The sequence below is a fragment of the Moschus berezovskii genome, chromosome 26 (assembly GCF_049115385.1).
Source record: "Moschus berezovskii isolate FMDL1 chromosome 26, NW_MosBer_1.0, whole genome shotgun sequence".
NCBI classification, from domain to species: domain Eukaryota; kingdom Metazoa; phylum Chordata; class Mammalia; order Artiodactyla; family Moschidae; genus Moschus; species Moschus berezovskii.
Window position 1 is genome coordinate 31035961 of NC_142485.1, and position 23735 is coordinate 31059695.

At 47.5% G+C, this 23735-nt stretch overlaps 1 protein-coding gene across 2 annotated transcripts in view; it reads right to left on the reverse strand.

Annotated features, from left to right (window-relative positions):
- The window catches only part of STOX2 (storkhead box 2), a 193281-nt gene extending 171017 nt beyond the window's left edge, over positions 1–22264 (reverse strand). Inside the window, exons 1-2 of one of the 2 annotated variants that reach the window (XM_055416385.2) lie at positions 22034–22263; positions 21400–21842 (exon numbers count right to left, since the gene is read on the reverse strand). In XM_055416385.2, coding sequence (XP_055272360.2) covers positions 21400–21763 — 364 coding nt within the window. In that variant the 5' untranslated portion in view covers positions 21764–21842; positions 22034–22263. Of the gene's footprint in view, positions 1–21399; positions 21843–22033 lie in introns of both variants that reach the window. The other variant, XM_055416386.2, reaches the window with a different exon arrangement.
- Positions 22265–23735: the final 1471 nt, after the last annotated feature.

Consider the following 23735-nt stretch of genomic DNA (forward strand, 5'->3'; position numbering starts at 1 on the left):
TACTATTATCACCTATCGAGCCAACTAAGCTCAACACCGAGAACAGAGGGGAATGGAAAGCCCATTTTTTGTCTACTGAGGATGCTTTGGTCCAGCAGGGGATTCACAACACATAAGGAAAAGAGGAAGAAACAACAATGGAATAAACACATCCCATGTACTAAGCACTAAACTCAGTCTCTTTCTGGGAATTGTCTCAGGAAACCCCACAGGACCGGTTTTGCAGCACGACAAATGGAGGTGAGAGTCGCTGCCAGAGTCGAAGCCTGGGCTCCGCTGACACGCTGACAGCAGACACATCCCCATAACTAAGCAGTGTGGGGAACAGGAGCTGCAGATTCGCAAATATGGGGGGCAAGGGGCCACCACTTACTTAGCAGGGAGGTCAGGGCAGGTTTCTCAGCAAGGGGAAGAGAGCCGTGCCTGCAAGGCCAGTGGTGGACAGAGACAGCAGACCCTGGAGCCAGGCGAACGGGATGGACCGCCTGGGGTTGCCCTGAGGTTCTGACAGGAGTGGGCTCAGAAACAGTGAGTGGGGAGGAAAGGCAGGGGGCCAGGAAAACAGAAAGAAGGGGCTGATCAGAAAGGCAAAAGAGAAGAAGAAAGAAACTCCAAACCTGATAGAACCTGACTACCAACCAGGTCAGCTTTCTGAAAAGTGGTCCTCAGTTCCCCCACACTAGGATAGCCTGGGATGCAAACTGAAAATGCAGATTCCCAGTCTCGCTCCCGGCCCCGGGAATGGAGCCCTGGAATCTGTTCTTCACGTGCTCCCTGGGTAGCCTGAACATGAAGAACTTCCAGGGAGACAAACAGGGAACGTCAGAGGAGGAAGTCAAAGATGGCCCAGAAGTGCCGAGGCTGAAAACGCCATCAGTTTTCAGCTTGCACCCAAATGACCCATCACTTCCCTGCCCCCTCCTCACTATGTCACCCTGAGGCCAGACCACCTTCCCTGAACACTGCTTGTCTCCCACCCACCTCTACCAAGGCGCCCAGAGCAGCTTCCACTGCTGAGTGAAGAGATCTAATTCCCCTGGACGCCTCGGCCCTGCAAAGTCAGGCCCCCAGTAGCTCCCCAGGTTGAGGTTTCAAGCTGTTCTGGAGGAAAGCAAAGGAAGCAAGTGATCACAGCTTTACACCAAGGCCTGGGGCAAGGGGCATGGGGAGAAGGGGCATCCTCCAACCCTGGCCAGCAGAGCAGATCACTTCTCATACATCTGTTGCTGTTGTTGTTTAGTCCCTAAGTCGTGTCCGACTCTTTGTGACCCCATGGACTGTAGCCCACCAGGCTCCTCTGTCCATGGGATTCTCCAGGCAGGAATACTGGAGTGGGTTGCCATTTCTTCCTCCCGGGGATCTTCCCAACCCAGGGATCAAACCCACATCTGCTACACTGGCAAGTGGATTCTTTACCACTGAGCCACCAGGGAAGCCCTACATACACCTGCAGAACCCCTTCCAGTTCAGACTCCTGCACCAGGGAGCAACTGTACATAGTCCTGGGGCGAAGCCTCCCACCCTTCTGCTTCAGGCTCCTCGATGCCCACTGCAAGGGTGTTTCACTAGGGTGGCAATGCTAGGGGAGGCTAGGAGTTGACCTCTGCCATCCCCAACACACGCTTACCACAGGCCAAAGCATGGACCAACTTTTGATGACCCCCAGGCTCACCTTGCTCCAAACCACTTTGAAGGCCCTATTCAATCTTCTCTCCTCCTTACAATACACGCTTTCTTCCTCGCCCACCACCTCTCTGTCTCCTCCATGAAAAATTAGCTCAAGATCTTCAAAGCATCATCAGGTGGCAAAGAATGTCACAGCTACGTTGAACAGAATCCCCACCACTGGCACCCCAAGACCCTGGAGTGAGCCTGAACTCTCAGCTTCTACATTGGCCCTTTTTAATCAAGTGCCTCCTGGGTCTCTAAGTGTCAAGGATTATTCACCATGTTTCTCCACAGCCCCCAAGGCTGTGTGAGGAGGGAGAGGGCTCTCTGGACATATGGACCTGGAAGAAAGCCAACTTGGGGCCTCACACTTCATCCAGGGTAGGAATCTAGCCAGGCTAGCCTGACCTATCCCCCATCCAGAAACCCAGGAAGACTGCCCGGATACACAAGATTCAACCCTTCACCAGCCACCGGTCTCATCTTCCGTGTGTTCCTGGTGAAGTCGTGAGCCCCAGAGGCGCTGGGGCCAAATGCATGCAGTCTTTGGGTCTCCTACGGTGACTGGTATCCATGCATCCCGTAATCTACACAAGATGCTCCATCGGTTGACATACCATTGTTTTCATAAAATGTACATTTTTCTCTCTGCTTCCCTCTGAAGTTTATCCCACAAGTCAAATAAGAGTTTCTGTTACCCAGTTTGTCAAGAAGTAAGTTTTCTGTTTTGAGTGTTGTTTTGTTGTTGTTGTTTCGTTTTTCAATCACACAATAATATTTTTGTCATTCTTTATCTGTCATTGCAAGTTCACTGAGATGGCTAGCTGTTCCACTTAACTCTCTGGAGTGTGTTTTTCTTATCAGAGGTAACCGATATTTATCTAAGGAAATTAACCAAGGCTCTTGGCCTGGGAAAATAAAATAGGCTTAAAGGAAAGTAGAACATAGGTGAGAAATAATTTATATGAAAACGTGGGGAACTTCGGGAGGTGGAAAGAATATTTTATTAGCTTTATGACCCAGAAAAAGAAAAAAGTAAAGTTTCATAGGAGTGTGTCGGTGCTGAAATTCTCCCATTCTGGCCAGTTTGGATTTATTATCAGATTATTTTAATCCCAAATAATTTTCAAGTAGGTGACAGTTTAGGGGATGAAGTTCAATGAAACTGTTACACAAAACTGTCTAAAGAACACCTGATGCCTCCTCACAGCTAAAAATCATTTCTCCTGGAAAGCATGACAGCCAGTTTTACAAAATACATGGCTGTACACGTCTGCGTATCTGGGGAACCGATCATGGCCCAAGGCTGCGTTTGATGGACAAAGTGGTATTGCATTGTTGTTAGACCTTTTTTAATGTACAGCGTACACTGCCTTTTACAATATTTAAAATGTGCCAAAGAACAAAACCTTCACCCAGCAGGCATTTACAATCTAGGGGTGCAGATGGAAAGTGCCAAGGAAAACTGAGGAGGGCCCTAGAAAACTGAAAGGCCTGCTCATCAGGGGAGTTTTCAGACCTGCTGGAACTGTCTCCAGCAAATAGACTCGGGAGCATCAGATACCTGTTGGCATTGCTCTCACTTTGGGCTGAGAACTGTGACCCCTTGTTTTGCTGTAATTTCTTGTGAGCCAAACATCTGACAACGTGACTGGGCAGGAAAAAGGAACAGCAGAGGTGGGTGGGAAGGAAAGCCTTTCATTGTACAGTTTGCCTTGGACAGTCTCCTGCTGGACAGCCATGGCCTCTTGAAGCTTGTTTAATCAAGAAAAGGAACCCCTATTAGACTACTGTAGTGAAATTTATATTGGATTTTTTTGTTTTTGGCCCCGCCAGGCAGCATGCGATATCCCGACCAGGGATCAAACCTGTGCCTCCTGCACTGGGAGCATGGACGCAAGAGAAGTCCTAAATTTATATTGGAAGAAAAAAATTGATTGAAAAAGCTTAGGAGAGCTCCTGAAGGTTACAGGGGAAGCACAGTGGGCTAGGCAGAAGTGGGTGAGTGTTTAGGAAGAAGGGCACCCAGGAGTGGGTGGGGGGAGGCATGGAGGCTGGCGGATCTGGGGTGAAGCTCAGCACTGCCCCCTCACCTGTCTGACATCGGAAATTTAGCCTCTTATAAAACGGAGATATGAAGAAAATCACTGAGTTTCTGTAAAGACTGAATTGCTGCTGTGGTTTAGTTGCTCAGTCATGTCCGACTCTTTGCAACCCCATGGACAGCAGCACGCCAGGCTTCCCTGTCCTTCACCATCTTCAGGAGTTTGCTCAAACTCATGTCCATCAAGTTGGTGATGCCATCCAACCATCTCATCCACTGCCGCCCCCTTCTCCTCCGGCCGTCAATCTTTCCCAGCATCAGGGTCTTTTCTAATGAGTCGGCTCTTCACATGTGGTGGCCAAAGTACTGAAGATTAAATATGATAATGTATATACATGGACTACTTCAGAATCTATCATAGAGCGAAGGGACAGAGTTGTTGCTGCTGCTAAGCCACTTCAGTCGTGTCCGACTCTGTGTGACCGCATAGCCGGCAGCCCATCGGGCTCCTCCATCCCTCGGATTCTCCAAGCAAGAACACTGGAGCGGGTTGCCATGTCTTCTCCAGAAGAGACAGTCAGTAAGGTCATTCTTAAACAGCAACAGGGCCTGTCGGGTCTGGAAGGGCACAAGAACCCCATCCAGGCTCGCAGGGCGTGGGGTTGACCCTGCCGGGCCATTTCACTCCAGCCCTCGGGTGTGCGGGCTGTGGGTGGCAGACACCCCGGGCTGGAGCCCGACGGGCCGAGGGGACCGGGAGGGAAGGGGGCGTGAGGAGGGCCGGGCACAGGCCGGCTGCCCCTGGACACTGGCCCGGCTCCCGGGATGGTGAGACCACACAAACCCATCGGCTCGCCTCACTTCCACTCCCACTGCGTGAAGGGCCATCTCGGGGAGGACACGCCGAGTCCGGGGGGCCAGTCTAGATCCAGTCTCCTAACCTCCAGGTCTGAGCCCCAGGTTCCCCTCCCAACTCGCCCACTCACTCACAGACCCCTTGAGGTGAGAGCTGGGGGCCCAGCCCGATCAGGACAAGGATGGGGCTGCTGCCTGAGAGAACAAGGCCGCCTTCCCGCTGAGCAGGGCCTGCGAGGAGCTCCGCCCCCACCGTGGCCCCGCCCCTCACCGCAGCCCCGCCCCCAGCAGCCCCCGAAACCCCGCCCCTCACTGCAGCCCCCCCCCGCAGGCCTGCCCCTCACTGCAGCCCCGCCCCCAGCAGCCCCGAAGCCCCGCCCCTCACTGCAGCCCCGCCCCACCTCGGCCCCACCCCTCACTGCAGCCCCGCCCCCACTTAGGCCCCGCCCCTCACCGCAGCCCCGCCCCCCGCGACCCCGCCCTCACCGCAGCCCCGCCCTGGAGACCCAGCCGCCTGCCAGGCTCCCTGCAAGCCCTCCTCACACCCCGGCCCAGCACCTGCGGTATCAAAGCCAAGAACACAGAATTCATGAAGCTGCGAGCCCTGACCTTTAAAGCCAGGGTCTGGAACACCCTCCGTTCTCTCCGGAGTCGCGGATGAAAATATCCCAGACAGCAGCGTCAAGAGAACTGCCGTCTTCTGAACGGGCGAGCCGTCCGCGGGGCCCTGGCATGAACCTCGACGGCATCATGCTTTCACTGCACTTCATAGAAAAGCACCCCTACCTGCTAGCACAGGCTCCCGCCTCTTCAGACGGAAAGGAAAACGAAGCCGTGACCCGCAATCCGTGAAGTTCCGTACGGTTACACGAGGGCACCCAGCCAAAGGAGGGTCCTAACCCAGCGTCTGTATACAATTCAGAAGCGAAATAAAAGTCATTACACTCTATTGGATTAGCATCAGGGCAGCAGGGCCCCGCCGCCAACAGAACCATCTGCAGAAAACTCGCTTCAGCTGAACTGTTTGCACGTCCAGTTTCAAGGTGACTTTGAACATCTCAAAAACCATGACTGGAATCAGCCAAATTCCACACATCCAGCAGCTTGGTAGTCAGCCTCCTTGGAAACCAAGCACGAAAATTCAGTCCTTTGCAAGATACAAGATATGTATATACTAATAATAGTTCGTTATGTAAAATAAGTAGACCGACCAAAAAAAATAAAAAAGGTTCAGTTCAGTTCAGCTCAGTCCTGTCTGACTCTTTGCGACCCCATGGACTGCAGCACACCAGCTTCCCTGTCCTGCAGGTGAAGTGACTACGTTTGTATTTTTTTTTAATTTCATTAATTTAATTTTTTTACTCCAACAGAACAGGGTCTGGTCTGAGCTCCACAGCTGCTAAATTCAGAGCAGGAATGAGAACCCTAACCCAACCAGAGCTCTGACACCACACCCAGCCTTATCACCTGTCAAAGGCTTACATACACCAGCCCAGTGAGCTACAGGGACTGCTCGGGCATTCCAAAGCCTTCCATGGAAGGCAGAAAGGGAAAGGGTACTATGTAATGAACCTCCTCATGGGTAAGACTCTAATGATAGAGACAAGCAGCAAAAAAATAAAGTGAGAGGCATAAGCCAAGCAGTTTACCACGGACACAGAATATCATTTTATTATCAAAATAAAATTAATCTGGACTTTTCAGATTTTCTTCACTGCACCACGAGAACAGACCTCCGAAACAGAATAATGAGAGAAAATGCAAAATCATTTTATAATCACTGTTTTAAACATTGATTGGGGTTTTACTTTAAGTATCGATTTCTGTGTATTCAGAGCTTCAATTTTCTTCTACCAAACATGCATTGCTCCAAATGAAAACTGTTCATACATGCAAAGAAGGTGGCCTTTTCCCTGGAGCTCCCCAAAGCACTGTCAGACTTTATTTTTTGGGCTCCAAAATCACTGCGGATGCTGATTGCAGCCAGGAAATTAAAAGACACTTACTCCTTGGAAGGAAAGTTATGACCAACCTAGATAGTATATTAAAAAGCAGAGACATTACTTTGCCAACCAAGGTCCGTCTAGTCAAGGCAATGGTTGGACTGTGAAGAAAGCTGAATGCTGAAGAATTGATGCTTTTGAACTGTGGTGCTGGAGAAGACTCCTGACTGCATTCTAAAGGAGATCAATCCTGGGTGTTCATTGGAAGGAGTGATGCTAAAGCTGAAACTCCAATACTTTGGCCACCTCATGCGAAGAGTTGACTCACTGGAAATGACTCTGATGCTGGGAGGGATTGGGAGCAGGAGGAGAAGGGGATGACAGAGAATGAGATGGCTGGATGGCATCACCGACTCGATGGACATGAGTTTGAGTGAACTCCGGGAGTTGGTGATGGACAGGGAGGCCTGGCGTGCTGTGATTCATGGGGTCGCAAAGAGTCGGACAGGACTGAGCGACTGAACTGAACTGAACTGAAGTGTTTTTACTCACAAACCAGGCAATCATGTTTCCCTGTGAGAACCCATCAAAGGATGAACCCTGTGCTCAGCATTCAAAGGCTCTCCAAGCAAGGAACCTCACTGGTGTTTCACATACTCTCCTGGACACAATTAAAGCACTGAGTCAGTAAGGACTGAGGTCTTCTCCTAGATTACAGAGCAATTTTGGAAGCCAGTGATTTCTAAGTTGGCCCGAAAATTGTCAGATGGTTTTCTTTGCTCTGACTCAACTCATAAGTTTCCAAGGATGCAGACACCATTTCAAAGCTGTGGTGGTGAGTGCTCTCCTCCCGTAAGAAGACAAGACGGTCCTTTTTTCCTCCTTCATCACTTCAGGTATATATGGTACCCAGACCAGGAGCAAACTTTCAATGATCATGGCAGACAGCAAAAGTGAGCTATGGCTACAATGAAAATTCAATAGCTTGACCTGAGTTCTCAATCCAGCCAATTCAGTACTGGCCTTAGTGGTGGACAAAGACACCCTTGGAATTCTACACTTGCCCTCCAGAAGAGTTTTGATGGATGTAAAAATCTAGTTTTCATGAGAATCTCTTTCATGAAAACTTATCTTTCTTTTCCAGGCAAGAACACTGGAGTAGTTTTACATGTTCTCCTCCAGGGGATCTTCCCAACCCAGGAATCGAACCCACGTCCCTTATGTCTCCTGTATTGGCAGGCAGGCTCTTTACCACTAGTGCCACCTGGAAAGGCCCCAAGAGATTACCCAATTTAAAACTTTCACAGCTTTTCTGAATTTCTGATAACCTGTTCTAATTTCATCCGATCTCGTGTACTGGAGAAAACTGAATTTCCCAGAGGGGAAAAAACTTCACCATTTTCTAAATAAGGTTTTCATGACTAAGGCTAAATGACATCATGACTCTACTTTTAAAAAAACTATACAATATGCATTTTATTCTTTACAATGTACATTTGTGAATCCATGCGTGACTAATGCCTCATGAAATTATTTATTATCTCCTGAATTCACCCAGGAATTCTGAAGATTGTTCGGACAGGCCTGCAAAGTAAAAAAGACGTTGAAGTCGAACATTAGCGGCTAAGGCTGCTACAGGCATCCAGACACGGAAGTAAACGTTTTGATCATTTCGTGTACCCTAATATATTGTTTTGCTGCTGTTCAGTTGCTAAGTCATGTCCGACTCTTTGCGACCCCATGGACTGCAGCCCACCAGGCTCCTCTGTCCATGGGATTCTCTAGGCAAGAATACTGGAGCGGGTTGCCATTTCCTTCTCCAGGGGATCTTCCCAACCCAGGAACCCAACCCGCATCACCCGCATTGTAGGCAGATTCTTTACCACTGAACCACGAGGGAAGCCCCATCCTAATAGATACGGAAATACAAACGCAACTTTTCCAATGTTTTCTTTTCAGGATATGCACATACAACTTGTCTATTAATAAAGGTAACGTCTTCCTCTGTCCTCCTAAAACACAGTAACTTTGCAGCAACACTTTCAATGTATTTCAGGTCCCAAATTGTGGCTGCTGCCTTGGGTGACCCAACATGGCAACCTGCACGCTCGGGTCACATGGCTGCACATTAACAATAAAGTCCATTATTTCCAATTATGATCTCATTTCACACCTTTTCCTCTCAAATTCTTTCCCCTCCCTTGGCAACAAAATTATTCAGTGATGGTAGTTTTCCCTCTTGCTTTTCAAACAGCTGAAGAGGCCAGTTTCTCTGTGGTTTTCCTCAATTATCCAATTTATTTTCTCTTCAACTGAAATATAAGTAACATGCCATCTGACTTATTTTTTAAAATCTGTACCCCAAGTCTTATTTTCTAAAGCAGAGTTGTAACTCAAACAAATTTAACATAGGCTGTTAACTATAATCATCATTAGATTATATGTTTTATAATATTTTGCCAAAATTATGCCTTTTCCGGCACTGCCAAAACCAAAAAGTGGTTAGAGGGCTTCCCAGTGTGGGGGGCTACAGCAGAGGTGTTCATAGAGAAGAAGGGAAGCAAAGTAATTATTTATTTGGCTGTATCTTAAATGTTTGGCTTACATACATAAGAAACTTTATTCAGCTGTTAGTAATTGTTCTTCAGTTTCGTTTTCTCAGATTCAAGAAAAATCTAGTTGACTCTGGATTCAATTTGCTTTCATAAGCTATCAAAGACACTAGCGCTACCCCAGTTTAATGATCTCCTTGTCTAATTATTTTCACAAAAGGGAGTTTAGAAATTACTACCAGCAGCCAGTTAGCATTAACTATACTTCTAAGTACACTCACGCTACACTTATAAATCCACATCACACAGAGAGCTGAAGCAGGACACGTAAACTGAAGTTTATAGTCTCCATCCTCAAAGAAATGACAAACTAATGGAAAAGACACATTCAAAGTGAACTGCTAATCCAAGCAAGTAGAACATAAATGCCAGTTATTTTAAAACAGGTGAGCATATAAATGGTGGTCATTTTCAACTTTTGTGACTTGAGAAGGCAATATCTTAATTGAAAAGCCTGGATAATGGTTCTGGCATGAGGACAAAGTCGACACAATGTCCTACCTACTTGGAAAATGAAATACGCTGGCAGTATTACAAAGGACTACATTCACTCATTCAAGTCCGCATGCCTGAGTCCTCAGAACTTGTGCGTACACAGGGTCAGGGCTCAGAGAAAATTACTCACATTCCTTCTCTTTGCACAATCGTGCATACTCTAAATCCCTCCCCTCGAAATTAAAAGCGTTTGTTGAATAGATCGTACACTTGACCCTTGGATTCAGCCACTCCAGATTTACATTCTTACAGTCCGTCTGACAGTCATTGAACTGATGTGAACTCACCAACTCACAGCAAACTGCTCTTCAGAAATAACTTCAGCATATGTTCTGTTAACATTTAACCAATCTTTCCCTCTTCTGCTAATAAATGTCCAGAATTTTTAATAGGAGAGGAGAGAAAAAAGTCATTTAAAAAAAATGTAATACTTAATTCAGCACGGCACTTTTGTTCTGTTCTGTTCAGTCGCTCAGTCGTGTCTGACTCTTTGCGACCCTGTGGATTGTAGCCTACCAGGTTTCTCCATCCATGGGATGCTCCATTCCTTCTCCAGGGGATCTTCCCGACCCAGGGATCGAACCCGGGTCTCCCGCATTGGAAGCAGACGCGTTAACCTCTGAGGCACCAGGGAAGCACGGCACTTTAATACTTATTAAATCTAAAGTCATTCAAATATTTAGGCTCATTAAAAAGCCATTATGCACAATAAAACTTTATCAACTAATCATCTGTTTGAGTACATAGAAATTTAAAATCCCACTTATTCAAATTGCATGTAAATTTGCTGGTTAAATTTGCTTTTACATTTTCACCACAAATATAGCTAGATAATGCTGGATTTTATGGAATCCATGCTTTCTTACTATTAGCCACATTATGAGGAGTGGTCATGTACTTGAAAACAGGAGAAAAACTATTCCAAGAAAACACGTAACACTGTAAATCAACTATACTTAATTTTTTTTAAAGGAAAGAAACTTTGGAGCTTTCTGAGCCTTGTTTCTTTCACAGTGTCAAAGAGATATGCAACGTGTTCATTTTTTAAAGAAGAGGGGAAAGTTCATCAAAGTAAACCTTTTCCCCACAGTCATGAGTCACGTGTCACTGCATTATCTCCATCAGCAGTCGCCATTTAATTCTGTCTTCATAGACCTCCTCCAACTGAAGACGTGCCTCTGCTACAAGAAGCTTCTACTCTTTCTTGTATCACCTCAAAATCTCTCTCTACAATTACCTGAGCCTGCTGTCTATCTTGCGAGCCAGTTTAACTCAGTAACATCCAACACCCCTCACCCTTTTGCTTTTGATCCTGGATCTAAGACTCTTTGCACAGTATAAACTGATAAGTATTTTTAAAAAAGAAGCTAAACAAAAGAAAATAGTCCAGTTTCCAAATGACACTGATGTAGCCTCCTTAAAATAAATGGAGGCCACCCTTGCAGGACATTTGGTCCTGCTCAAAACTTTCGTGAGCATACCTGGTCCATGACAGATGATTTTGGACAAGACCAAGTATCAAGGACCATTGGGTGAGGACCCAATGTCTCATGGCCAGTTTGGACAGGACCAAATGCTAACCGGCGCCCTGCCCAAGTATCCTCCCAGTCCTCTGAGCCTTGGTCCTGCAGGGGCAGCCTCCACAACCTCTGGTCCAAATCAACACTGTCCAAAGAGGGTTTCTAAGCCAGGAAGTGACTGTTTTACTAACTCAGGTCTATACTGGCTCCATCCCTGAGGAGGGGCTATGGGAGCAGCTATGGTTACCTCCCTCTTGGCTTCACTTCCTTAAGGTCGATGGTAGAGATTTGGGGATTCACCTAAGCTACAGAATAACTAGGTTGCTGGTTATAGCTACTGCTTCAGTTACAAGGTCGAGAGCAAAGCACCAAAGAAGGTATTTAATTCATTTGTAAAAAGAGTGCACTACTTCATTTCATCATAAATGATTTGTGTGAAAAAAAAAAACAAAACCTGACATTGTAGGGCCTTCCATGTGACATACAAAAGTTTCAAGCAAGAGCAAACATATGTTATTACAATACAGTTAGTGGTTCAGTATTTCTAAAAAGACAAATTTCATATTGGGTTTAAAGTTTAACTCGATATTCTGCTTATAAAACACACACTAAAATAAAAGCATACAAAAGATGAAAAAGAAAAATGTGGCAATCGATATACCAAGCACAAAGCAAAGATACTCCAGTATTAATTCTGGAAACAAATTTCAAGGTGAAAAGGATGAGAAAGGACTTATGTTAAACGTGTGCGTATAAATATTCTCTGAATCTCTTTCCTCTTCTATAGAATGGAGATAAGGTTAGCACAACCTCAGTAAGGGTTACATGAGACTATTAAAGTGCTGAGAACAATGCCTGACCCCCAGTGAACATTAACAGACGTTCAGTCTTCTTTTTCCTCTTCCCTACCCTACTCACCCCTTCTCCAACTCTGAAGTAGAGGCAGTAAACATTTAATACAACGAAGGAGCAAAAAGTATAAAGACCGTCCTCTAGAATGGTCCTTTTTTAGTGCTGATAAAAGAGGAAATGTTCAAGATACAGGAAAGAGTAGAAAAAGCATGCTAGAGTAACCACCATCATCTGGCACGCTCAGGGACACGGGCGCTAAAGTACCGCTTTCATTTTTCTCTATTAGTACTTCAGTCTACTAACCTAAAGCCTTTTTTTTACAAACTGATAACTGGACTCTGATAAAAGGAAAGTGACCAACCTGGACAAGGTATGCTGGTCACAAAGTTGTCCCCCATAATGACAACAACAAAAGGATCATCTATGTATCCTGCGATTGTATATTGACTGTAAAGTCAGCAGCCTTTCCAAATCTCCCCAGGCTGATGTTATCAAGACCCAAACAGAATGACAAGGGGGAAAGGACCAGCCATCAGAACCGAGAGGCCAAGAGAAGATCCTGGAGGAAGGCGGTTTGAGGATCTGGGTGAACGGTAACAACAGTATGAGATTTCGATCCCTGGGTGGGGAAGCTCCCCTGGAGGAGGAAATGCTAACCCATGCCAGCGTTCTTGCCTGAGAAATCCCATGGACAGAAGGGCCTGGTGGGCTACAGCCCATGGAGTTGCAGAGTCAGACACGACTGAGCGTGCGCGTGCATAAACACACACACCCACACACACCCACACACACACCCACACACACACACAGCATAAGCACGATTATAATCGATGAGATAAAGAGTTGGAATTTCTTTCCAGAAGGACAGCAGTGTTCACTGGACTGTGTCAGCCTTTTGCTTCCTCTGGAGGAGTCCAGAAAGTATCTGAATTTTTGTCCAGAAGCAGAGACAAAATAGCTAATATGAAAAAAGAAAAAACAAAGAAGCTACACAAACTAGCCAGACTGGACAGATGTTTCCACACAGCAGAGAAAAAACCCTCTACTGCAGCAACACAGATTAGATCCTGTAATGCTCCCCCTAGCCTTGGTGAGATGGGCAGGAAAAAAATGCAGAGAGGACCTGCCCAAGAGCAGAAAACAGTCTCAAGGGGTGAAAGCCGCACCCACTCGATGGACATGAGCTTGAGTGAACTCCGGGAGTTGGTGATGGACAGGGAGGCCTGACGTGCTGTGATTCATGGGGTTGCAAAGAGTCGGACACGACTGAGCAACTGAACTGAACTGAAAAATAAATAAAATTTTGTTTTGAAAATCACATCTGGGATTGTGTCCCCTTGGAGACATTAAACATATAGAAGTTCTTCCCCTCTTTTTCAGCATGAAAGTGTCAGAAAACTATCTTGACTCATGAAGGTCACTTCCAGGGGAAATGAGGAGCCTGGAATCGCCAAAGATAATGTTCTTTAGAAGAGCAGGTGATGAGCTCTGGTGTCCTGGAAATGACACATAAGGAGAACTTCAGGTTCTAAAAAACTCGGGCACGGGGCTGTGGTGGGGGGCATGTGGCCCTAGAAGTAGAAAGGCAGAGAAGACATCACCTGTTATTGCAAGATATAAAAGGAAAGGTTGCCCAAACCAGGAGAGAGAGTAGAAGAAATGGGGAGGAGGGCGTCTGACACAGAGTCAAGGGAAGGGTGACAGGGATGGAAGGAGATGCTAACAGGGGATGCAGTCCCAGCGTCCCAGCGCATCCTCTGAGCACCAGAGGCCTCACCGTGAAGACAGAGGCCACAGCAATCGCAGGTGGTCAGAAGGTGCAATCCTGCCAGACTGGGTCCACAGCTAAGAGACACTGGTAAGCCTTCTGGGACCTCCAGGCACCCGTGGCTTTGTGAGAAGGAGGTTATTTTGGACTTACTGTTAAACAGCCGGCATCCATGCAGACCAGGGGACTTTAAAGGCTCCCCCACGTGTTTGGTATTGGGAAGCAGGAGGTGACATCCTTGTTTCAGAGACATGTCATTTTACATCCACAGATGGGCTCTCATTATAGAAAATTCCAGTATAGGGCCTTCCCAAGAAATTGAGGAAGAGGAAGAATTTTACTGTGTGTGTTGAGCCGTAAGAGTCACATCAATAGCAGGGAGGTCTGCTTTCATTGCATTAATATCAAATGAATATCTCAAGCCCGGGGGGCCATGCCACGGGATGTCTACCATCATCCTGCAAACTCTCACAGGTAGGTGGGTCTGCCTCCCTGGGAGACTTACACCCCAAAGGCTCTGATAAATTCCCTGTACCTCTTGACCCAAATCATTTATCAAATATTTTAAAGAAATACCTCTAATTCTGACCCCTGACAGTGTCCAAGATTACGCTTCTCTGTCGAAAGAGACTCATATCAGAATATCCACAGCTGTATCCTCCCACGTCAGTGTAATGTAAATTACAACAGTTATCACAAGGCCTTGAGTCTTTGAAGTTCATTCTAAATACTTCATTATGATGAAACTGTCACACCTTTACTGAAAATTTCTTTGAGCCAGAGTGAGGTAATTCATAAAAATATCTTTATGACTAGCTAGAAATTAATAAATGTTGAAATACATCATTGTTCACTGTCTAGACCTAACAGTGAGATTTTAATATGGGAGGTAAACTTGTCTAAGAGAGGGGCCCCTGTCTGACCCTTTTCTGGATATTCTACAGACCCCAAGCCAGTGCCCTAAATATACTGGATGCTCAAAACCTTGTCACCGCAGAATAAAAAACCAAGAGGCCCACATGACCTGGCGTCAGCCAGCCCCTCTGACCTCATCTCCGGTCACACCTTCCATTCTCTGGCTGGCTCAACAAGCATCAGCCTCACGGGCTTTCCTTTCTGTTCCTCTGGCATTCAAGCTGATTTTCATCTGCTCCTCCACCACTGGCCGCCAGCTCATCCATCAGTCAAGTGCTACGCAAAACAAGAGGTATTATTGGGCTGTCAGTCAAAGCTCTGGCAGGGAATGTGGCTCTGGGGCAGAAAATGAAGAATCTTCCCTCCTGTGAGTGAGCCCCGCAGAAAGATTATTAACCACACAAAGCAATGGACCGACCTGTTTGGCTTAAAGGAAACTCGATCGTGGCGGTCTCTCGCAGCATCCTTGACCAGTGCTGGTTTCCCTTTCCCCTTGTGTGGTCTCAGCCACCTCCAAGCAAACCCGTGGCCTCTGGGCCACCTGGAACCCTAAAGTGCTAGGAGATTGTGTGTACTGGGGGCCGGCAACCTGAACTTGAATCTTATCTGTATAACCAAAAAAAGAAAAACAAGCAAAACTTACGTTGCCTGGTTCCAGACCCCAACTCTCTCTCTTCCTAACTAGGTGTCCTTGGAGAAGTACTCGTCCTTCTATCTCTCAGTGTTTTCAACAGTAGAATGGGTAAAATAATGACACCTAAATAGCCAAAATAAAGCATTTCAGTTCAGTTCAGTCGCTCAGTCGTGTCCGACTCTCCGCGTCAGCTATCATCTCATGATTCCCTGTCACTTTCTATCACCTGCTTTTTTTTAACATCATCTGGGGTGTTAGTTCCCCAACCATGGATCAAACCTGAAATGCTGGCAGGGGAAGCCTGGAGTCTTAACCACTGGACTTGCCAGGGAAGTCCTCACCTGCTTCATTTTTAAAGCCCTTAAAACACTTTGAAATTCTTCTTGTTTAATTTTTAAAATTTCTGTTGCCCCCTTAGAATGCAAAAGTACAGAGGCTATGTCCGACCTAGTCTCCACTTCAATTCCCAGGACAAATCCTAGAAGATCGGAGGAGGTTCTTCACTTGTGAATGACTTGGTACCTCTAATTCCAAAAGCTTTATAACACTCATCTGGCAATCCCAGTCATGAGCCTAGGCATACTATTCAATTTTAAGTTGACTTAAATAAATCAACTTTTGGTTGGGATATATACAAATTCTTTTGAAGTATATCCTTTTAAAACAATTGTCTTAAAAATTTACTACTCAGAAAAGCCACTTTAAGAGAGCAACTCTCTTTGAAAAAAACCAATAAAGATGTTGGAATAGAAGAAATGCTTGATGCCCTTATGTTCTAAACAATTTTCTTTTTTTATTGAACTATAGCTGACGTATAATATTATGTGAATTTCAGGGATACAACAGCTAAAAATTTTATAATTTAAAATATAAGTTCTTATTTAAAGCCTAAAAAGTATGTTTGGTCCTAACTAAGTTAATAGCTAAGGATAAAGTATAATATGGGCTTCTCAGGTGGCACAGTGGTAAAGAACTAGCCTGCCAATGCAGGAGGCACAAGAGACACAGGTTCAGTCCCTGGGTCAAGATGATCCCTTGGAGAAGGAAATGACAGCCCACTCGAGTATTTTTGCCTGAAGAATCCCATGGACAGAGGAGCCTGGTGGACTACAGTCCATGGGATCGCAAAGAGTCAGACACGACTGAAGCAACTAAGCACACACACAAAGTATAATATAATTCCATTTATATAATATGTATAAATATTATATATACCTATATATATTTATTTATTATATAAGTATACATTTATATGGAGCTTCCCTGGTGGCTAATATGATAAAGAATCGCCTGAACTGCAGGAGACTCAAGTTCCATCCCCGGGTCGGGACAATCCCCTGGAGAAGAGAATGGCTACCCACTCCAGTATTCTTGCCTGGAGAATCCCATGGAAAAAGGAGACTGATGGGCTACAGTCCATGGGGTCGCAAAAAACTGGACACAACTCAAAATAACAATATATAAAGTAAAATGTAATATATAATATCTAAGTATAAAGAGCCACTGGAGGGGACAGAGACACTGAGCCACAGTCCCTGAGATCTGAAGTTAGGAGCATCAGTGGAGACGGTTGGATCTGAATCAGGCTGACAGGTGGAGAACCCCAGGAGCCCCAGGAGGAAGGGACATCTGGGCTCCCCAGAGCGGCCTCCAAGGGCCTCTGGGGCTGCGGGGAGGCTGGAAGGCCCTCCAGACTCAACCAGGCTACAGTGCTATCTTCCAAAGCACAGTAACCCTCGACCGCGGGAAGGGACCGTGAGAAAACAAACGCCCTCACACAGCGCCCACCACCTCTCCCCTCCGCTCTTTCAATAGACTTTCAGCTGGTGTACCTGTGCCCAGTCCCCTCCCCTGACCCCAGAATTCTCGGGATACCAAAGATCAAACCCCATCATTCCCTCTCCCTGCTCAGAAGCTACCAGGGTTCCTCAGCTGGCACCTCTGGCCCAAGCCCCCCTTTCCGCTGTCTGATCACACCGCTGTCCCCCTACTCCCCAGTCAGCCAACCCCCAAACATGTCTGAGACATCTCTGTCCCATGACCGCTTATGCTCCTGCCCAGGTGGGAGAGCTGGCCTGATCTGAAGGAAGCCCTGCACCAGACTCAGGGCAAGCCTCTTCTCCAGGAACCCCTCTCCCAGTCCACCAGGAAAAAGTAACTGCCCCTCACTCCCTGAGCTCAGAGGCCTCCACACATGCCCACTTCCAGAGTCAGCATCTCTACAAAGATGCCAGACTTCATCAGTCTTCACAACCTCCAGAAGGACACAAAGCTGGGCACTAGCAGGCATTCAGTGAACATATCCAGCATCCAATTGAGTGTTAAATCAAAGCACACAGCACGATTTTAAAATATTGCGAGTTTCCTGCCCACACCTCCCTTTGGAGGGCCCTGGAAATCAAAAGTCTGAATTTTTATTCCCTCCATATCCAAAGTAGGTCATTTCTAAGCAGTGGATTTGAATATCCCAAATCAAAAATACTTTTCCTTTGAGTTCCTTAATTCCTCGCTTCTTATTGAATCCACAGTCATCTCCTCCTCACTGAACCCCGACCTGAAAAGTGTGTGATTAGAACCACATACTTTTGGAATTACAGGCAAAAGTAATCTGGAATTGCTGGCAACTTCAAGACGCATGTTTCAAGTTACAAAGCAAGACAAGATTGTTTTCAATCCTGCGGTGAAAGTGTAGGCTTGCCTCACCGGCGTTGGGGCACAGCCAAAAAAGGGGGCCTGGGCAGACCTCTTCTCCATGGGTTAACACAACACACATACACACACACACACCCCACCACACACACACACACACACCCCACCACACACACACACACACACCCTACCACACACACACACACACCCCGACCAGAAGAAGGGTACTCTGAGATGGAGCAAAGGCAATCTTCCCCTTTCGTCACTGGGAGGATCTAACAGAACAATTTTATTACCACAATCTAGAGATGGGCTCTCAGAGACTACCTGGAAAACCACCAAATTTTGTGAATAATTATTAACCATAAGTAGAATAAAATGTAAACTGGCATTTGTCTACCAGTTATTTAAGAGACCTACTTGTGACTGATGAATTTAATTCAAGTTCAACAAGAGGAAATATGATGCCCTCCGGAACTCATCTCTGTCTGGTTTTGTGGCTGTCTCATACCCACAGAATAATCAGGGAAAATCACAAAACCACATAAAAGCACCTGATATTATAGGTAGTTGGTCTGAGGGATCCATTGAAAGTTATCCTGCAAGAAATGCATTACAAATAACAAAGTCTCACAGATAATGATCAACTCCTGCTTTTGCATATAAATTAGACGGAGTGCCTATGAAAATGGCACTCCCTCTTTCCAGATTTACAGCTAGGTTCCCTCTGAGTACACTTCCGTGGCTGAGGTTTTGTTTCCTGTATTTTTGAGCACATGGACCTGTCCACACATATACTGTGCCTCAGAGTAAAAGGTTGTGAGCCAGTCATCAGGGGCTTCTGGACTTTGGAGTTTCAAAGCTCAATAAAAGATCTTCCACCAAAAAATTAGGAAGCCTTGCAGCCGACACGGAGGTTCCCTGAGAGAAGTTTTACAGGAGGTGAACCATCACAATTCAATATTTTACCATCGTTACTGAATCCCCAAGCAGTTCAGAAAAGCTAACCACCTGCATCCCAGAAGACACCATCATGCTCCTTGGTCTGCTGTGGGTTTCAGGAGGAGCTCTGCATGCTGGCCATCATGCTAGTGAGGTAAGGGCTGAGCCAATGCAGCTACCCTACCTGCCAGCTGACAGTCAGCTTAAGACAGTTCAAGCTACCAACACAACAGGCCACAGTCAATGAACTACAGCAATCTGGAACCCTTAAAATGCCCAAAACAGTTCTCTTTGCTTGATAGGACAAATCACCAACTCCAATAAGCTCACCAATTCTGCTAAAATGAAAAATAATATGAACAACTGAAATATTTACAAATCAAATGCTATTACTATAATAGCTGGGATTTCCAACAGTGGGAGAGATTTAAAGATGGAAGGAGATTGGCCATGTACTGGTGAGTTTTGAAGCTGGATAATGGGTTCATGGGAGTTCAATACAGCATTTTTGATTATACAGTAGAACATCACCCTTATCAAGGTTTTGCTTCTGCAGTTTGTTACCTGCAGTCCACTGAGATCCAAAAATATTAAATGGAAAACTCCAGAAACCAACAATTCATAACGTTTTACATTGGGCACCATTCTGAGTAGCTTCATGAACTCACTGCCCCATATCACCCTATCCTGGGATGTGAATCATCCCTTTGCCCAGCGAATCCTCGGTGCATAGGTTACCTGCCCATTAGCCACTTAGCAGGCACCGTGCCAGCATCATTATAACAGCGGTGGTATTGCAGTGCTTGAATCCATATAACCATTACTTTTACTTAACAATGGCCCCAAAGCACAACAGAAATGATGCTAGCAATTCAGATATTCTCTTACTGCATGAAATTTTAAAATTAAATTTTATCATAGGTATGAAGGTACAGGAAAAAACACAGTATTTAGATATAAGTTCATCTGGGGTTGCAGGCATCTACTCAAGGTCTTGGAATATCCTGGCAAAGAGGGAGAGAACCACTGTACTGGTTTTGCATATTGTTTGAAATTTTCCAAAATAGAAAGTAAAGAATAAGTATGAAGTCATGGTTAAAAACTACTGAAATGCAATCTCTGCAGTGCCTAAAAATGACTACATATATTCTTACCTCCTAGTTTGCTGTGCAGTTCTACAGTAGGAGAGCAGATGAAATCTGAGAGACATTAATCTTGGCCCTTTACTAAGGCAGTTTAATTACAGGGACTCCATTAAGGTTTTTGCTAACGTCAAAAAAGAAAGTGAAGGCACCTTTCGAAATTTCAACACAGGTTGTAAAACACACAAGAGGCAAGCTTTACTAGTTTTTTGTCTACTCGATTTATAGAAAGTTTTGTAAAGATCTCTGCTGTTCAAAAATTGACACAACAAAACAAAAACAATGCTATAAATTTGCCATACGGGTAGAGGAAGGCACGTTACCAGGTAAAAGGTCTGCCTTCAGCAGAAGGTAGCGTGGCAACCCTGGCTAACGAAAAAGGCGGCTTTACAGTCTTTTAGCGTTTGAACTTTTGACCTCCTCCCCAAATGTCACAAAAGAATTTCTAAACCTTGGGACTAGAAAGAATGCTTTCTTTCCCGAAATCGTTTCACAAAACATTACTATTTTACTATATCCGTTTTGAGCCACCGAGTGTAAAGTACAAAAATAAACAGTATAGTCTAAAAGAGATGCAGACTGGGTTAAGAAAAAGTGCAATTTAAGAAACAAACAGCAGATCGAGACGCGCTGGAAATGCAGCAGCGAACAGCACCTTGCGGGCTCTCTTCCCGGACACTGCTTTCTCTTTTGTTGAGGATCAGACTTTTTTTCTCCGGTCCTCCTCGTGTCTCTTCCTACCTTCAAACTCACAAAATGACTTGAAAGATGTACGGGCGGCAACGAAATCTACACAGCTCAGTCGTGCACAGAAACACAGGCGCTTACAAGTCAACCCACCCCGGGACAGGACGCGCCCGGGGGCGCCCGCGCACCTGGACCGCCCGTCGGCGTCTCCCGCGGCCGAGCCCGCTGCCGCCCGAAGCTACCTGGGCGCCGTCTCTCTCCACTTCTCCCTCGTCCGCACGCGCGCCCGCGGCCGGAGCCGAGCGCAGAAGCGGAGACCCGGCAGACCCGCAGCGGCCGAGGACCCGCCGAGCCTCCCGCGCCGCCGCCCACCTGGTCGGCCCCAGGCACCGCCCCGCAGGTGCCGCCAGGGAGGCTCCCGCCGGCCGGCCAGGAGCGCCGCGCGCGCAGAGGCACTGCTCCCGGGGTTTCGGGGCCAGGAGGCTCCCCCGTCCCGCGCGCGCCCAGGCCGCCGGCCCCTCCCCCGGCGCGGCGCGGGGGTGGAGAGAGGCGCGGGCACCCGGGGGAGCCGGGCCTGCGCGCCAGCTCGGGCAGGGCGGGGAGAGGTCCCCGGCGCGCCGGCACGGTTCGCGACCCGGCTGGACGGGACGGGGCGCCCGGCGGCCGGACTCACCGAGGCAGCGGATGTGGAAGCCCGAGGGCGGCCGCAGCGCCCGGCGCGACCAGCCCTCGCGCAGCGCCTCCAGATGCTCCTCCTTGCCCTGGATCAGCAGAACCTGCTCGTCGATCCAGCCCAGGAAGAACGTCTCGGCCACCGCGGCCGTGACCTTCTTGTTCCAGAAGTGCTGCATGTTCTCCGCTTTGAAGTCGGCGAAGATCTCGTAGCCGATGTGGTGCCGGGCGAGCTGCCGGGGCCCGGCCGGGGACGCGGGCCGGGCGGCCTCGGACCTCTGCCCCGCCGGCCCCTCGGCCGGGCCCAGGACGATGGCCAGAGAGTGAGGCGCGATCTGCAGAAACTTCTCCATCTTCGGAGGCATCCGGCGCCCGCCGCGTGACCCCACTCACAGCCGCCGCCGCCGCCGCCCGCCGCTCCCGGGAACTGCCGCGCGAACTGCGCTGCGGGACAAGCGGGCAGCGTTAGTGCCGCCCGCCCGGAGCCGGCCGCGCCCCCGCCACCCTGCGCCCCGACACCAGGACGCCCCGGGACCCGCTTGGGCGCAAGCCCGCCGGTGGGCGCAGCGTGGTCGCCACGCGTGGACGGGGCGCGTGTGCGGAGCCCTCTCGGGCCGGGGGCTGGCGCGCGTTACCTGCAGCTCCGGGCCACCCTCCGGGCACCGCTCATGTTCCAGCCGTGGCACCCTTGCCTCCCTCGGCGCCCGGCGGCCCCGGCGAGGGGCGGAGACGCGGAAGGGGGGGCGGGCAGTTCGCGCCGAGGCTGGGGAACCCGCCTGGCCGCACCCGGCCGGAGGAATCCCCAAGAGTCCGCGGAGGAAGGTGGTCCAGCGGGGTGCGGATGGCCGGGTCGCGGGGTGCGTTTAGGTGGCGGGTCCGGGGACGCCCGGCGACACACGGAAGGCCCCGAGTCCCCGAGCTGCGCGTGTCGCTCCTCCCCACGCTCCACCCCGCCCCCACCGCCCACCTCCTGCTGGAACAAGTGCCTCCGCTGACTGGTTGATGTGCCCTTGGAAGTGGCTTTTTAAAAAACTTAGTCAACCACGAAAAATTGTCATCAGTCCCTCCTCCCAAACCCTTGTGGAACTCTCCGGTATCTCCATCCCGTACTATGGGCCTAAGGTAGAAGAAACCCAGTGTCTTCTTCCATTGACGAAGAGAATATGAAATTCACCAGGAAAGGTAATGATTATCCTTTTTTAGAAAACGAAAACAAAACAAAGAAAAAACCCATTTCGTTAAGCTTCTTTCTGTACAAACTTCGGTTTTCTTCTTTTTCATTGAGAAAGACTAGCAGTATATCTAGAACCCTAATTGACCCCAAGGTTTCATGTTACATTTTCCTGGAGAAGCGTTTCTCAAACTTCAGTGTTCAAAGAGTCGCCTGCAGCTTCTGTCAAAACAGAGGTACCTGGATGTGGGTCTCACCACTTCTGATTCAGTAGGTCTGCTGTGGAACCTAATGATTGTTCTTTCTAACAAATTCTCAGCTAACTGCTGCTGGTGGTAGTCCTGGGCCACACTTTGAAAACGCCTGACCTAAAAAAAAAAAAAAAAGTTATGTGATGAGAGGGATTATTGAAGGGTTTCTTGCCAAGATTGCAGTGCCCACACTGCCGGTGACCCTGGAAAAGTTGCATTGTGCTTACGTCCTCTTCAGCAAGGCACTTGGGTACATCATCATGAAGGAAGATGCAAATGTTTCTTGGCAAGGAACTGTTCCTTCCCTAGGTTCAACCTCCAAGACCTTTATCTTGACCCATGAGGTGGAGACAGTTCCTGGTTATTTTCCGAGAAAAACTGTTTAACATCTATTAATGCCTCATTCTTACAAAACTCGAGGAGTAGGAACAATTATTATTCCAATTTTCCCAAGGAGAAAAATGATGTTAACTGATTTGGCCAAGGTCACACAATGAATAGTTGATAAACCCAAGATTTGAATCAGACTTATGACTCCAGAACCCAAGTTTCCTTGGCATACATTGCAGCCTCCAAAGGAACTAGTTAACCTGCAAGATTAACTAGTGTGACTTCATTCAGGAGACACTGTTGCACCGATTTACTTGAAAATGTTCAGGAAGAACTTTTTTGGTAACTTATCAAATAAGAAATCTTCAGACTCCCTGGGGAGAACCCTTGCCTCAGTTTTCTCCATACTGAAGCTCAAGATCACGTGGGATGTTGTAAAGAATGAAAGAGCACTGTGAATGAAATTCTTTATCAGCTCTTCTCCCCCCTGCCTGCTGTCAACTGCCTGCCATTCCTGCAAGGAGAGAGGGCTTTGCTAAACTTGCTCTGCTCCAGGCTTATCAATCACTGGTTGTCCACTGGGAT